This window comes from Equus quagga, chromosome 7, assembly GCF_021613505.1.
Source record: "Equus quagga isolate Etosha38 chromosome 7, UCLA_HA_Equagga_1.0, whole genome shotgun sequence".
NCBI lineage: Eukaryota > Metazoa > Chordata > Mammalia > Perissodactyla > Equidae > Equus > Equus quagga.
In genome coordinates, this window is record NC_060273.1 from 35,317,775 (window position 1) to 35,333,695 (window position 15,921).

The 15,921-nt window shown below is 51.8% G+C and overlaps 1 protein-coding gene across 8 annotated transcripts in view; it reads left to right on the top strand.

Annotated features, from left to right (window-relative positions):
• Nucleotides 1-15,651, top strand: part of TRRAP (transformation/transcription domain associated protein) — a 117,281-nt gene extending 101,630 nt beyond the window's left edge. For 6 of the 8 annotated variants that reach the window (XM_046667796.1, XM_046667799.1, XM_046667802.1 and 3 more), the window contains 8 exons: nt 116-315; nt 1,067-1,328; nt 5,662-5,887; nt 7,187-7,404; nt 8,773-8,957; nt 11,079-11,282; nt 11,368-11,562; nt 14,518-15,651. In XM_046667796.1, the coding sequence (XP_046523752.1) occupies nt 116-315; nt 1,067-1,328; nt 5,662-5,887; nt 7,187-7,404; nt 8,773-8,957; nt 11,079-11,282; nt 11,368-11,562; nt 14,518-14,802 (1,775 nt within the window). In that variant the 3' untranslated portion in view covers nt 14,803-15,651. The remainder of the gene's footprint in view (nt 1-115; nt 316-1,066; nt 1,329-5,661; nt 5,888-7,186; nt 7,405-8,772; nt 8,958-11,078; nt 11,283-11,367; nt 11,563-14,517) is intronic. The other 2 variants (XM_046667800.1, XM_046667804.1) reach the window with 1 other exon arrangement.
• The last annotated feature ends 270 nt before the right edge of the window (nt 15,652-15,921 follow it).

Sequence of the window (15,921 nt, forward strand, 5' to 3'; positions counted from 1 at the left end):
TGTGTTAACACACGGCAGGAACCAGCGTTCCTTTGGCCTGTGGGTCCTCTAGAGCACCGAGCTCTCGCATCGGTCAGTTTTGCGCTGACATTGGCGTTGTGTGTGTTGCTCTCAGATTCTGGACAGCAGCAGCCAAGTTCAGTGGGTAACCAGTCCCATTCTGCATCAGATCCAGGGCCCATAAGAGCCACAGCCCCAATGTGGCGTTGCAGCCGAATCATGCACATGCAGCGAGAACTCCACCCAACCCTCCTGTCTTCCCTGGAAGGCATCGTCGATCAGATGGTCTGGTTCAGAGAGAACTGGCATGAAGAGGTATTTGATATGATCTCAGAAATGTACTGTATGCTTCCATGGCTGTTAGCTTTAGATTAGCGCTCTGGTCACTTTATATGCTTGTTGTTGAATGATGGAGTGGGCAAATAGTCAGTGTCTGCACATTAGTGCTGCCTTAAATATTTGCGGCAGAGTACTTCACATGAAAAAGATGAAATTGAGAATGCCATTTCCGGCCTTCACATGCTTGCTTTGCTCGATCACCTCACTACCCCAGGTGACGAGGCATTGGTGGTGGGTGTGAGCAGGAGTGGCGTGTAGGTGACTCCAGGGAGCTAGTTCTCCAGCGATCTTTTCAGCAGCCGGGCCCTGCCTTGGTGTTTGCGCAAGCTGATGATGAGTAGCTGGCCTTTACTGCCCCGAGCCCCTCGTTACAACTACTGTGTGTTTTGTGTGTGCACACAGACGTGCAGCAGTAACACCAAAGCTGAGAATAAGGGTTTCCGTGGGTAATCAACAGAAGGGTATGTACGTGACCAAAAAAGCAGTTTTTGTGGTTTTTCAAATGTTCAGGACACTTACTCCTCATTGTTACAAATGCAGCTCATGGTGTGGAGCGCACAGGCATTCCATCTATTCTGCACACGCTGATTTTACACCCACTGTTTGCCAGGCGGCCACAGAAATAGCCCTGGTGGTGGTGGGGACGTGCTGGACATGTGGTTTTGGTGGGTCAATTGCTTGAATCGAACTCCGTTTTGTGAGTTATCTGTGGTCTCGTTTCCGCCAGGTTCTAAGGCAGCTGCAGCAGGGCCTGGCGAAATGTTACTCTGTTGCATTTGAGAAAAGCGGAGCCGTGTCTGATGCCAAGATTACCCCCCACACGCTCAATTTCGTCAAGAAATTGGTGAGCACGTTCGGGGTGGGCCTGGAGAACGTGTCCAACGTCTCGACCATGTTCTCCAGCGCAGCCTCCGAGTCTCTCGCCCGGCGGGCGCAGGCCACTGCCCAGGACCCCGTCTTCCAGAAGCTGAAGGGCCAGTTCACGACCGGTGAGTCTGGCTCTGCTCCTCCTGCGCGAGGGAAGGTTCCAGCCACTGCTTCTCCTCTGTCTTTAACCTCTAAGTTAATCGTGTTCGTTCGTTTCATTAGCACTGTCCTGGGTGAGCTGGTTGTACTGTGTTTAAAACGCCGAGCCAGATCACAAGGAAACTGTGATGCTCACCAGCCTGGGGCTGCACGTCCTGCTCTGGAGTGAAGGGTCAGAGCGCTGGCTCTGTGTCAGGCCAGGGTTAGAAACAGGATGGTTTTAGAACGAACCCGCTCTTGCTGTCCCATCCTCCTTCCACTGGCTTTTCATAGGAAAGCCCAACAGTGTGAGGTGAGGCAGTGGGGCTCGTGCAGGGCTCAGGGTGACAAAGTTCAAACTCGCGGTGGATTCTGGAGGCTGCATGGTGGGGAGACTGTTTCCTCACGCATCCCTGGCTCTGGTTCACACGTTTCCCTAGACCACAGGAGCGTGGGTCTGGCTCCACCACTCGCTCGGTGATCTGAGGTAGCGGTCCAGTCTCCCTTAGCCTGTCTTCATCTGTCACATAGGACCCTAGTCCCCCAGTGCACACACAGTCACAGCCGTGTCCCCTGGGGCTTGGAGCATTCGTTCCCACATCTGCGTGCATCCCTGTTCATCTGGCAGAGGAGCCTGGGGTGGGCTCTGCGCCAGGAGCACCAGGTCCCAGACTTCAGCCTGAGTACCTTTTACAGGCTTTTATGTCGTGAGTGTCAGCACAGGAGTGATTATCAGGTGAAAACAAGATTTGTCTGGTAAAATGTCCCAAAGCTAAAAGAAATATTTCAACTTAATTACTGCTTTTGTAACTGTCTTTAAAACATTTTCTTCACTGATATGTTAAACCATAGAATAAACTATTCACATTTTATATATTTAAAGTATCTTTTAACAATTCATATCTCAGAGAACACAGTTGAAAATGTGCATATGTAGAGTAGATTGAAATAATGTAAAAGAAAACATCTATCCTGCTAATTGCAAAGCACGCTTTGCAGTTACCATGACTTCACCTTAAATCCACCGGAAATACAGCGTGTGCCCCGTTGTCACTGCAGGCAGCCCTGGGCGCTGGGTTTCCCTCTCTGGATGTGTGAGTCAGCATTAAGCTTGAGCACCTTCCACTGATGACCCAGCACCTTGAGGAAAGCGTTCTTTGAGAAATAAAATATAAGTCACGCCCTCTCAGTATCTTCTACACAAGGGCTTCCATCATCTTAGATTGTTTGCATGTGAGGTTAACGTGATGTGTGGTGTGACACCCTTCTTTGAAAAAGTAGGAGTCTGGAAGTTTTATGGAAGCCGTTGTATTTTACTTAAAGGCAGCAATATTCAGTATGTCATTATCTTAAAATATCCAGATCGTTATTTATGAAATCAAACAGAGAATTAGAGGTGGGACAGAGCCTCTGGATTTTGATGTTAAAAAGGTGACAAAAACTGAAACTTAAGACGGCTGTGAGCTCAGACTGTGGCGAGTTTCAGCTGCTGGAGCCCAGAGCTCTCCAGCCCGCCGGTCGTCTGTGCCCAGCAGAGATGTCTCCGTATTTCAGGGAGGGTTGCACCTCATGCTTGAGCAACATTTTGTGTGTTGGCTGTTGATGAGAAACCTGTAAGGAGGTGAAAGAAAGTTCAAAACAGCACGTTGACTTGACCCCAGAGAGTGATTTATTCAGTGCAGGAACTAGTACAGGAATGTTTATAAAGCCGCTTTATTTGTAATAGCCCCAAAGTGGAAACCACCTAAATGCCTCTCAGAGGAGAATGGATGAACAGAGTGTGGTACTTTGATACCCACAGGAAATAAATAAAAGGAGCTAACTATTGCCACACACAGCAATGTGGATGAACCTCCAAGAAATGATGCTGAGTGCAAAAGCCAATCTCAAAAGGACACGTGCTGCGTGATTGTTAGTTATGAAATGTTGGTGAAATAGCATCATAATAGAGATGGAGAAGGGATTAGTGGTGGCCAGGCATTAGGGGAGGAGGGGGTGGGGCCCTAAGGGGTAACCCGTGGATCTGTGGTGATGGACAGGAGAGCATCTTGATTGTGGTGCTGGCTTTGCGGTGCTGCCCGTGTGGCATTGCATAGAGGCACTTGCAGAGTGCACGTGTAACTGGGAAAATCTGAGTCAGTGCCAGTTTCTTAGTTTGGGAAGGGGTGTATGGCCCTCCCTGTACATTTCTTTGCACACCAGTGAATGCATTTCTTTCAAAATAAAAGATGACCAAAAAAAAACAAAAAAAAGGGCATTACATAAAGACCAGGCATGAGCTTGGTGGCACCCTCCTGATCCAGAGTTGAGCAGGCAGGGTCCCTTGTACGAAGCTGCCTGCGTCCCCGCTGGGTGGCCTCTGTCGCGGCTCTGCTGTGGAGTGTGGGCGGAGTTCTACCTCCTCTTGTGTCGGTGCTTGGTGGCCTCTCTAGGCACCTCCTCATGTGAAGTCTGCTAAAGTTAAAGGGAAACCAGTAAATGCCCTGAAAAAACATGGGAACTTGACTTTCACAAAGCTGATCACAACCGTATACATTGAGTTCATACTTGGGCACGATGCTCAGGCCTGTCGGACTAGCCAGAGGTTATACTGAGTGCCCCATGCGTGCTGCCTTGTTGAAGTTAATCCTCGCGGATTGGTGCTGTTCATCAGTCCTGTTCCTGTTTCATGGCTGAAAAAAGGGAGGCTCAGAGGGTTAAGTAAAACGTGCTTCAAGTTACAGGGCTAGGAGCGAGTGAGCTGGAGTGTCACCAGGGCTGTCCTTCCCCAGCTGGGCTTGGAAGTGCAAACCACACAGCGAGTGTCAGCTTCCCAAGGGGGTATGCTCTAGTCGGCACCTAACCAGGGAATGACTCTGAAACTCTTTTCACCTGCCCGTGAAACACGGCTTGCAGGCTTTCATGTACACCAGGTCTTCCTTCAGTAGGTCTGACAGCCCGGTTTTTCTCCGGCGTTGGGACTAGGTCACTTCTTGGGTTGAGCCCCAGATGGTGCAGTTCTGTTTAGGGGCCGTTTGGTGGGACGCACACGGTGGAGGGTTGGTTGGTGTGTTGCGAGCATGCGTGATTGACCTGCGCAGGTGAAGTAGCATCTGACGGAGCGCCCCAGGTCATGGCTGGGAAGAGCGAGGATGGGTTTGCGCTTGGACGGCTACGTCCCCTCTGGTGGCTCCTGTGTTGGTGGTGAACCAGCCTTCACCGGTTCCTGGTTCCACATTCATGCTGGTGACCCCTCCGTCATTTTCTGCATTTAGCTCCTGTCTAACCTGCAGCAGCCCTGGAGAAGGGGGCCTGGGGTGGGGTCAGGTCTTTGCTGAGTCTGTGGGAGGCTCTGCCCCAGCGAGGCGGTGAGATGAGGGGACAGGAGTCTGAACAGGGCCCTGTGCCTTCCAGGGCAGCCTTGTCATCCACAGGACCTAACTCCGGGCAAATGAGAGTGCAGGAGAGATCTCACACCTTCTCGACCTTCAGCTCGTGTGTGAAGGTGCCTCTGCCGCAACACGGAGCCAACATTTCATTTGGCCACAGGATAATGGGTCCTTGTCACCATGAGGACAGTGCCTCCCTGTGGCTCTCATGGGGTCTGTGTCTCAGACAGAAATGATTGGGCTTATCCTGACCGTGAGACCCGGGCGAGCTGGGTGCTGAGAGCCCCTCTACCACTGGCGTGAATCTGGGCAGGAACTGAGGTTCTTTCAAAGAAGGACTTTTCAGTCTGATTGACCTTTGAATCTGAGATCTACAGTAATCGGTATTTAATTGCTTAAGCAAAAACTGCATGTGTTCCGTTTTTGTCGTTTTGATTTCTTGCCTTAGTTCCTTCTGATGAGCTGATTTATAGTTTAGTATTCTCCTGGATATTTTTGTTCTCGCCTTTACCTTCAGGTTGATTATTGCGTTGGCTTTTGACGCACGGGCCTTAGTTTCTCGGTGTGGTGCTTGCTCTCCGAGGCGGGGCCGCCATCAGGCGTCACTCCTCAGGCCTGGCGCCATGGGCTCCCGACACCCTTTATGCGGGGGGCTCCCGAGGCCTGCGTGCCCCCGCAGTCCCCATCCTTTCCTGACAGGAGCCTGTTGCGATTGGGGGTGAGCTTCCACTCTTCTGGTCTCGGACCGCGGGGGAGACACCCAGTAGGGCTTCTCTTGTCCTTCAGGCCTCAGCTCACCCTGTAAAGAACAGGGGGGACTCGGTGTTGTGCTCCAGGCTACATAGAAAACATGCCGCTTCCTAGCTGGGCGTGCTTGAGCCGTGATTTTGTGGTGAATTAGAAATAACCCAGGTGACTAAAAATGGTTTACTCATATTTTATTTTGAAGATTTTGACTTCAGCGTTCCAGGATCCATGAAGCTGCATAATCTTATTTCTAAACTGAAAAAGTGGATCAAAATCCTGGAGGCTAAAACCAAGCAACTTCCAAAATTCTTCCTCATAGAAGAAAAGTGCCGCTTTCTGAGCAATTTCTCAGCGCAGACAGCTGAAGTAGAAATTCCCGGGGAGTTTCTGATGCCAAAGCCGACACACTATTATATCAAGATTGCTCGGTAAGTGAGCCTGGCCTGCCCCCTGGGCACACAGAGCCCTTGAGGGGCCCGCAGGGCAGACCCGGCTGCATTTCAGCCAGTACCTCGCTCCTCGGTACTCTCCTTTCCCTGAAAGGGGAGAACACGGGGTTGCTTCGCGTGTTGCGTAATCAAGCACCTTAAAGGGTCTGGTCTAACTGATGGTTAGTGTCTTGTTTGTGGCAAGTTATGTTTGCTTTCAAACTAACCTTTTCTAATCCTCATAGAACCTGACAAAATGAGAAGTTTCCTAGTCTTTCGTAAGCTCTTAAAGCCTGTAATATTCAAAAGAGAATTGGACAGTTGTAAAATTGACTAGAGCGTGTTGCATCTCGTTTGAAATGTCGAAAGAGCTGTGAAGAGGCTTCCCTTAACAAATAGTCAGGTGCTGATTTTTGTTTCTTTTTTTTTTCCAAAGACTGGCACCTGGGCTAACAACTGTTGCCAATCTTCCTCTTTTTTTTTTAAGGATTGGCACCTGAGCTAACAACTGTTGCCAATCTTTTTTTTTTTTTTTCCCCCTGCTTTCTCTCCCCAAACCCCCCCTATACACAGTTGTATATCTTAGTTGCCGGTCCTTCCAGTTGTGGGATGTGGGACGCCGCCTCAACGTGGCCTGATGAACGGTGCCATGTCCGCGCCCAGGATCCGAACCCTGGGCCACTGCAGCGGAGCGCGCGAACTTAACCACTCGGCCACAGAGCCGGCCCCTGATTTTTGTTTCAAAGTCAGACATGGTGCTCTGCTTTTCTGTACGTCCCGAATTCCGTTTCCCTTTCCCCCGAATCTGACTCATGTCTTGCCAGCGTTCCGTCCTCCCTGACTTGGTTGGTGGCCGAGGTCCCCGGCGAGAGGGTGAAATCTTGCTCCTTGGGGCACCTGCTCCTCACTGCCTGGTGCCAGACGGGACTGTCCTGCTCCCACATTCACACCCTGGTCCCCCCGGCTTTGCTGCTGTAAGCTCAGAGCCGCGTCGTAGCCCGTCCTCGGCTGCTGGAGTCGGACCCGTGGCGTGGCCGTGTGACGCCCCAGCGCCATCTGCTCTCCCGCCTTTTGCTTTCTTTGCCGCGACCTCTTCTCTTGTGCTGGGAGTTGCTGTTGCCCTGTTTAGACCTTGTCGGAATAAGGTGGGGCGTAAATGAATTCACGAGACTCCTGCAACGGCACAGTCTGTCTTTCCATGACGTGCTGACTGCCGTTTGTGTAAAGCTCCCTTTTCTTAAAGAAAAGGATTGGAAATTGAGGCTCAAGGAGCGAGTGTCTGCTTGCGTGTCTCGGTAGGTTTATGCCCAGGGTGGAAATCGTGCAGAAGCACAACACCGCCGCCCGGAGGCTGCACATCCGCGGGCACAACGGCAAGGTGTACCCCTACCTCGTCATGAACGACGCCTGCCTGACGGAGTCGCGCAGGGAGGAGCGCGTGCTGCAGCTGCTGCGCCTGCTGAACCCCTGTCTGGAGAAGAGAAAGGAGACCACGAAGAGGCACTTATTTTTCACAGGTACGAGAGCCGCACTTGGGGTACCCGGCAGCACACGTTAGCCTTGGGGGGTTCTCATGGGTGCCATCTGTCAGTGACTAGAGAAACCCTGGGCCACACCCAGCAGGGAAGGCCCTGGAACGAGAGACAGGGCCCCCCAACAGGGCCCCTGCTCCTGGAGGGAGCGCCTCCCCGGCCTTTAGGCTCCTCGCTGCAAGACAGGTGCTTCGGGCACTTGTTTGAGAAAGGAGGCCCGTGCGCGTGTCTTGACGTCCCTAGGAATCTTCCCGTGCTCTCGCGAAACCTGGGCGGAGCGGAGGGCTTGTCGTGGTGTGTCGACAGCACACTCAGTTTTTAGGTGAGGTCTCTGAACTCCTGACCTCACCCTGCAGTGTGTGGCGCTGCCTGAGATCGCCTTCCTGGGGTGAAAGGCGAGGCTCGCTGTGAAGGCCACGGACATCGTTGTCAAGTGGCAGCCAGCCACCGCTGAGCAAGGCCTTTCTGTACTGACTGGTGGGTGATCCGTGAACAACCTGTATCTGTCTGTAACAGGCACAGATGGCACGCCCATAATCCACCCGGGGAGAGACCTGTTGTTAAAATGTCTTAACATTTAGTCCCGGAGGTTAGGGGACCGTTGCAGTGCATATTGTCTAGTCCTGTAGGGAACGTTCCTCTGGTGGCTAAGGTGTGATCCAGCTCGTTTTGACCTAAAATCTCTTACCCCTAAGTTCATTATGCCCCCGAAATAAGAAGTAGATTAAAACAAGTCTGTGGAAAGCTGTGTGCATTTTATTGTAACGTGATCTACAGTGTTGACCCAGCTGTGGGTAATAGATTGTTCTTTGCTTCTCCCAAAGACACAAACTCTTGGTTAGCACCACAGAGAGGTCCAGGTAGATGCCCGGGAATTTCTTTACGGGTTGAAGCCATGGCAGAGCCAGTGTCTGTGGTTTAACTGACGTTAGACCGAATTAACTCGGTTCATTAGTAAAGTCAGCAGCATCTGTGTGTGCCCCATGCCGACAGTCTGTGCGGGCGGTTACACCAGCGGCCTGAGACCGGCTGGTGCAGATGCAGGGTGACGGCTGCCGCTCGCCAGCCCAGCAGCCCCAGTGCCATTGGGAGAGTCTCCGTTTTTTGTAATCGCCTTCTGAAGAGTTCCTGTTCGTCTGTCCTCAGCAGGGGGTGGTGGGCAGCTCAGGCTCCATCACCCGTAGATGGAGCTTCGTGCCACGTGCTGCATCAGCATGTGGTGCGTGAGCAGAGTTCTGCCAGCTCTACCCCGGCGGGCGCTTCCTCTGCTCTCGAGATTTCCCTGGAGGCGAAGTCAGGTGCAGGCATGGGGTTATCCGCTCTCACTCTGCCCCCCGATTCTCCCCCCCCCAGTGCCGCGAGTCGTGGCGGTGTCCCCACAGATGCGCCTCGTGGAAGACAACCCCTCTTCCCTTTCGCTCGTGGAGATCTACAAGCAGCGCTGTGCCAAGAAGGGCATCGAGCACGACAACCCTATCTCCCGTTACTACGACAGACTGGCCACGGTGCAGGCACGAGGGACCCAAGCCAGCCACCAGGTACTGAAGCGGCCGGTCAGGAGGGCGGCCGCTGCCTGAGGCTGCAGACGCGGCTGCCTCCATGTCGAGCGTGCTTAGAACAGCAGCGGGGCGCTAGGCGGTACCTCTCTCGCTTAGTGGACTTGTGAGCGGGTAGAAACAAGGTGGCCAGGGACTTCAGTGAAGTGACGTTTGCTGCAGACTGTTTGTTATAAAGGGACAGAGAGGAAGGCTTTCAGCCATGGAGAGGTTCATAATCCTTCCCCTGCACTTACAAAGAAGGTTAGAAATTAGGGTTTTAGGGGGCTGCCCCGTGGCCGAGTGGTTAAGTTTATGCGCTCTGCTTCAGCGGCCCAGGGTTTCGCAGGTTCGGATCCTGGGCGCGGACATGGCACTGCTCATCAGGCCACACTGAGGTGGCGTCCCACATGCCACAACTAGAAGGACCCACAACTAAAACATACAACTATGTGCCAGGGGGCTTTGGGGAGAAAAAGGAAAAATAAAATCTTTTAAAAAGAAAAAAAGAAAAGAAAAAAGAAATTAGGGTTTTAGCAATAACTTTATGGCACAGTCCTTTGGCAGCCAAACCTGGTCTAAGTGAGGTGAGGCTGTGTCCACTCACAGTCACGTTCGCTGGTTTCCTGCAGGGCATTAGATAAGGCCCAGTCTCCTTGCCGTCTGAGCTTTCTGAAATACGGATGGTGGCAAACCCGGAAACAGATCAGGCTCAGCTGTTTTGGTTGCCTCGGGTGGGAGCGCGGTGCCCACCCCGGGAGTCCTGGGTGCCTCTGGCCTGCACATGTCAGGCGGGCAAAGGTCCCCCTCCACCCGCGGTTCCTGCCCTAGGGGGAATGCAGGGCGGGTGTGGGTGCTGGGTGAGAAGGCTTCGTCCGGGACTGTGGGCATCACCAAGATGCAGCTGTTTTGGCCTGCTCCCCAGATGCCACTGTGGTCCTCCCTGTGCTTCCCAAGAGGGCCTCGCGGTTTCTAGGAGAGGTGCCGCAGAGCTGGAAGCCGTGACTTGCCTCCATTCCCCAGGGATTCATTTCCGTAGTCTGGGTCCTGGAGGACTTAGTTCTGCTTAGGAAGGTGGAGCCTGCAGGGTGCTCGTTTCACCCGGATGGCAGTGCTCAGGGCGCGGGCGGGACCTGAGGTGGGCCAGGCTGCAGGGTCTGGGGGTGAGCCTGTTGGTTTTTGGGGCCGCTGTGAGGCTGGGGAGAGGGATGGAAATAGGACAATTAAACTGCCCAAGAGCCCACTCTTCTCACCACGACTCAGCCTTTTCTTTCTGGATGGGAGCTGCTCAGACTGTTACAAACTTGAGTTTAATTTCCAGAGTTCTGGAAAAGTTTATCATGATGATTTTTGCCAGTATTTTTGTTGCGTTTATGGAAGAGCAGATTTTGGAAGTCCTCACTCTGCTATTCGATAAGTTTTTCTGTCCGTTTTGCAGATGAGGAAGTGAACGGCACTGGGTGTGTGGCTGGCGGTCTGCATGGTGCTGGTTGCGCAGGGCCCACATTCCGGTGGTTGTCAGAGCACGTGGCTGGGGCTTAGCCCCGAGTAGACCCTGTGCCTTTTCCAGTTGGACTCACAGGAACTAAGTTAACTCAATAAGCTTTTTTTATGAGGCCGTCTCTAGATTTGCGATGTTTGAAATAGTCATGTGAGTCTTCCAGGACAGAATTCCGTTTAAATTAGACATCTGGTCTAATTTGCGCCAACCCCCTGAGCTTATGACTCGTTCGTCTTCAATAGTCTTAGATGCGAAGTGGTGGCGTGGATCTCCAACTGTTCTGTCCTTTTTGCGAACTGGCCTGGTATATTCTGCTGGTAGCGAGTCACAGCGTTCACGTACTCACCTGAACTCTTGGTGAGACGGGTGCTGCCCCTCCCGCAACGGAGGCTTTCATCCCGACAGCCTCGGTTGTTGCTTTGAGCACAAGACATGGGACCCTGCAGGGAGACCAACCAGTCTCATGCATCCCCACGTGCAGTCAAATGACGTCGCGTATATATTTGTCAACAAAATGTACTCTACTGTGTTAAGTAAGCAAGAAATTACAAATTTGAGAGTTTTCCTTTTGGAGAAAATAAGTGAAGTCGATGGAGGAGTCATGTGGGGGTGCGTCGTTTCAGGTCCTTCGAGACATCCTCAAGGAAGTCCAGAGTAACATGGTGCCACGCAGCATGCTCAAGGAGTGGGCCCTGCACACGTTCCCCAATGCCACCGACTACTGGACGTTCCGGAAGATGTTCACCATCCAGCTCGCGCTCATCGGCTTTGCAGAGTTCGTCTTGCACTTGAACAGACTCAACCCCGAGATGCTGCAGATCGCTCAGGTAATTGGCTGTGAGCAGCCAGCTCCTCTTTAGGCATCTACGTTCTGCCGTGTAAGTTCCTGAAATGTCTCCTTCTGAAATTCAGGACACGGGCAAACTGAACGTTGCCTACTTTCGATTTGATATAAACGACGCGACTGGAGACTTAGATGCCAACCGTCCTGTCCCTTTCCGCCTCACGCCCAACATTTCTGAATTTCTGACCACCATCGGCGTGTCCGGCCCGCTCACTGCCTCCATGATCGCTGTGGCCCGGTGCTTCGCGCAACCCAACTTCAAGGTAGGTCACGAGGTCGCCTTGTGGGAGGCACAGACCGGCGTACTCGGGGCACGTCTGGGCCCCCAGGAACTGCTGACCTGCTGACGGGGAGGGAGGAAGCAGGGAGAGGAGCTGCTCGTTGCAATCCGGTGAAAGTTGATGCATTTGGGGGTTTTCCAGTGGCCTCTGTCAGGAGTGTTGAGGATGTTGCAAAAAGGAATCTGGGAGCCTCTGTCGGGTAATTTTCCCCCCATGTTGCCATTACCGGTCAGCTTTGTGTATTCCATTCTGCAGCTGCCTTTCATTCCCGTTTTGCAAACCTTCCTTCTCTCCGAGGGCAGAAGTGTTCTCTGTAGGATGGCCCCTGTCTTAACCAGGGCTGTAGTGACGGGGCCTCAGTGAACGTGACGTGACGCACGCACTATACTCCAGTGACGTGAGATGTGACAGGATGCCCTAGGCCAGTGAAGGTGTGTGATGGCATTGCCCGCAGTGACGGGACATCGGCCACCCTGCTGTTTCCCAGCCCCGCGCTGTGCCCGGCACGGCGCCGGCTGCTTCAGTGGCTTCTCACCAGGTTCTCCCAGCAGCTGGACGGATGGGGCTGAGGCCGGGGAACGTGAGGGCACGGCAGGGGCCATGCAGCTGGGGGCTCAGGTCGGTTCACCGTGACTCCGAGCCTGTCCCTTTACCTCCCAGATAATTCTCTCTCCACCTGTGGGGACTGAACAGATTATTTTTCTTTTAACTTATGAGACCAGTTGTACCTTTCCTTTTTTTTCTTTTTTTCCCCAGATAAGCAGTTTGTGTCTAGAGAAGGCTTCAGACACCACTTTCTTTCCAAAAACATTTACTCAGAACAGTTCTAAAATTCCTGAATAAACTCTTAACTGTGAACAGGGAGTTTGTACACACATCTTGCTGTTTTTAATGTTCAGTTGCACATATCCCTCAACAGGGAATGCTTTTTGGGAAAAGTGTCTACATGCATATATGCTTTTTCGAAGGTAAGTAAAAGTAAAGAGCCTCTGGGTTCCCTCTGGAACAAGGAGTGTGTGCGCCAGGGCGGCACGTGGCAGCGCACTGTCACCCACTTTGGCTTGAGGCTCGAGGCTTGAAATACGAAGTTCTTGTTTAGATAGAAGTGTTGTACTTCTGGAAACAATCATAGAGTAATCCTTAGAATGGCGTTTAGTTAATTTTTGAGTTAATGAAAACTTTAGGAAGAATAAAGAAGGCTTTCCTTTTTCCTTTTCTTCTTGAGGTCATATTGGCTTATAATTGTGCACATTTCAGGTGTACATCATTATATTTCAGTTTCTCTGTCGCCTGCATCGTGCTCACCACCAATAGTCAAGTTCTTACCTGTCACCATGCATAGGTGGCCCTTTATCCCTTTTGCCCTCCCCCGACCCCTGGAAACCACTGATCTGTTCTCCTTATCTATGTGTTTGTTTTCTTCCACACATGAGTGAAATCATACAGTATTTGACTTTGTCTGTCTGGCTTATTTCACTTAGCGTAATACCCTCAAGGTCCATCCATGTTGTCGCAAATGAGATGATTTTATCTTTTTTGTGGCTGAGTAGTTTTCCATTGTGTGTGTATACACCACATCTTCTTTACCCATTCCTCCCTTGATGGGCACTTGGGTTGCTTCCAAGTCTTGGCTGTTGTGAATAGTGCTGCAGTGAACATAGGGGTGCATAGGTCACTTTGGATTGTTGATTTCAAGTTGTTTGGATAGATACCCAGTAGTAGGATAGCTGGGTCATACGGTAGTTCTATTTTTAATTTTCTGAGGAATCTCCATACTGTTTTTCATAGTGGCTGCACCAGTTTGCATTCCCACCAGCAACGTCTGAGGGTTCCCTTTTCTCCACAGCCTCCCCAACACTTGTTGTTTCTTGTGTTCTTAACTATAGCCATTCCGATAGGCATGCGGTGGTATCTCATTGTGGTTTTGATTTGCATTTCTCTAATAATAATGATGTCTTTCATGTGCCTGTTGATCACCTATTTATCTTCTTTGGGAAAACGTCTGTTTATATCCCCTGCCCATTTTTGATTCAGGTGTTCATTTTTTTTGTTGAATTGTATGAGTTCGTGATATATTTTGAAAATTAACCTCTTGTCAGATATATGGTTTGCAAATATTTTTTCCTGGTTGGTGGGTTGTCTTTTCATTTTGTTCATGGTTTCCTTTGCCTTGCAGAAGCTTTTTAGTCTGATGTAGTCCCATTTGTTTGTTTTTCCTTTTGTAAAGGCTCTCCACATTTTAAAGGTCTGTTACACCTTGCAGCAACACCCTGCATTACTCTTTGCATAGACTGCGCTCATGTAAATGGGAAAGAATTGGGCCTTCTCCAAACTCTGGGCCCAAATTTCTTCACAGCCTAAATGTAGTGAGTGCCTTCAAGTTCAGCTAAAACGTAGACCATTCTGTATGGGAATCTCTTCCCCAAACCCCTTCTGTCTAGCACCAAGTCAGGCAGGATAAAACCCTCTACGTGTTAGTCTGAAGTCACTTTTAAACAGTCCTGGTGCCTAAAATGAAAGCACTCTGCGTTCCCCAAATGTGATCGTGGACGGGCAGCCCCTCCCCAGGGGTACGGTCCCCTCCCGGCTCAGGCTCAGCTCTCCCGCGTCAGGCAGTGGTCTCAGCAGTGTTTTCTGCCGCCAGAGTCAGCAGCGTGATGGCTGCAGGTGCCCTTGGGTGCGTGTGCACTGGCTCTGTTGAAGACTAGACAGCAATGCTGTGCCTGGCGCTGGGGCATTTCGGTCGCTGCTCCACGTGGAGGCAGTAGTTACACTCTAAGTGGCTTCCCAGCGCATCTGCAGGGCACGCGCCCCGGCCCTGTGCTGCGGCTGCCTGGGTCCCGGCGGCCCGTGTGGCCGAGCTCAGTCTGGCTGGGCAGCTGCGCCTCTGGGTGGTTCTCCATTACACACGGGTTGTTTCGTTCTCTCCTCGCGCAGGTGGACGGCATCCTGAAAACTGTGCTTCGGGACGAGATCATTGCTTGGCACAAGAAAACGCAGGAGGACACCTCCTCTCCTCTCTCAGCTGCAGGGCAGCCCGAGAACATGGACAGCCAGCAGCTGGTGTCCCTGGTGCAGAAAGCTGTCACCGCCATCATGACCCGCCTGCACAACCTCGCCCAGTTCGAGGGCGGGGAGAGCAAAGTGAACACCCTGGTGGCCGCCGCGAACAGCCTGGACAACCTGTGCCGCATGGACCCCGCCTGGCACCCATGGCTCTGACCGCGGCTGCCCCCCACCCGGAATGTGAAGGGCGCCTCGGGCCCTGAGCCCACTGGCTTTTGAGACGCCTCTCGGCCTCGTTCGTGTTATTTAGAGAAGTCCTCACTGTACTGTCGCAGTCGCCTTCCTGACAGCGCGTGTGCGAAAGAGGGGGAGCTGAACTGTGAGATGGTGAGGCGATCGGAAGTGGCAGAGCTGAAACTTAGTCTAAGCTTTTAAAATAACCTTTTAAGAAACCAGAATTCCCTGGTCTGGAATTTGTGAATTTTTTTTATCGTATTCCTCCCTCAGTGTGAATGTACAGATCGACCTGTAGAAAGCAATTCCCTGTTGTCCGTTTTTAACGCCTGCAGCAGTAACACCTCCCAGAGCTTCGTGCTTTTGTACAGACCTTTGTAACAAGTGTACAGAAAACCCCTTTGCTAGAAAACCAGGAAATTAGGAACCAATTGGGCTGGTTTTTCTCGAAGCATAAACTTGGATGCTGTATGTACAGCTCTGGGAGTCTCACGGAGCGTTTGCCGTGGATCAGCCGAGCCTCGTGGCCCTGGGGGGCACCGGCCCGTCACTCGGATGTGGATCCCCCGGGAGGAAACGGCTGGGGGCGTCGGCTGGGCGCCTGCCGCGTTTTATCGCCTGGCTCTTTGGATGCCGTCTAGACGTTTACTATGATTGTACCTGAAAGAAATCACTCTTTCCTCCTAATTTAAAAAGAGACAGCAGCAACGAAAGTTTGTTCGTTAACTCCAGCCTGTTGTGGTCACATTTTTATAAATATGAGCATTGAGAGTGTTCTATCTTTAAATTTGTACAGTGTGATTTTTTTAGAATAAATATTTTATAAAAGGATGTGTTGTCCCTTATGTGTTAAAATGCTTGTTTCCATGAGGTGTTTCCTCTGCCTGAGTACCCCTCTGCGCCTCGGGGACCAGAGGTCCCCAGGCCACCACGGGCCATGCTCCAGTGTGGCTTCGTGGTGACGGACACGTGCTGCCTGGGCAGAGTCTCGGCCTGGAACTTGGCTCTGAACCAGACACGCCGTGTGTTGGTGATGGTGACGAGGAATGCTGGTCCTGACTTTGGTGACAGCGTGCCCAGTAATCTCCCTTTCAGCTTTGG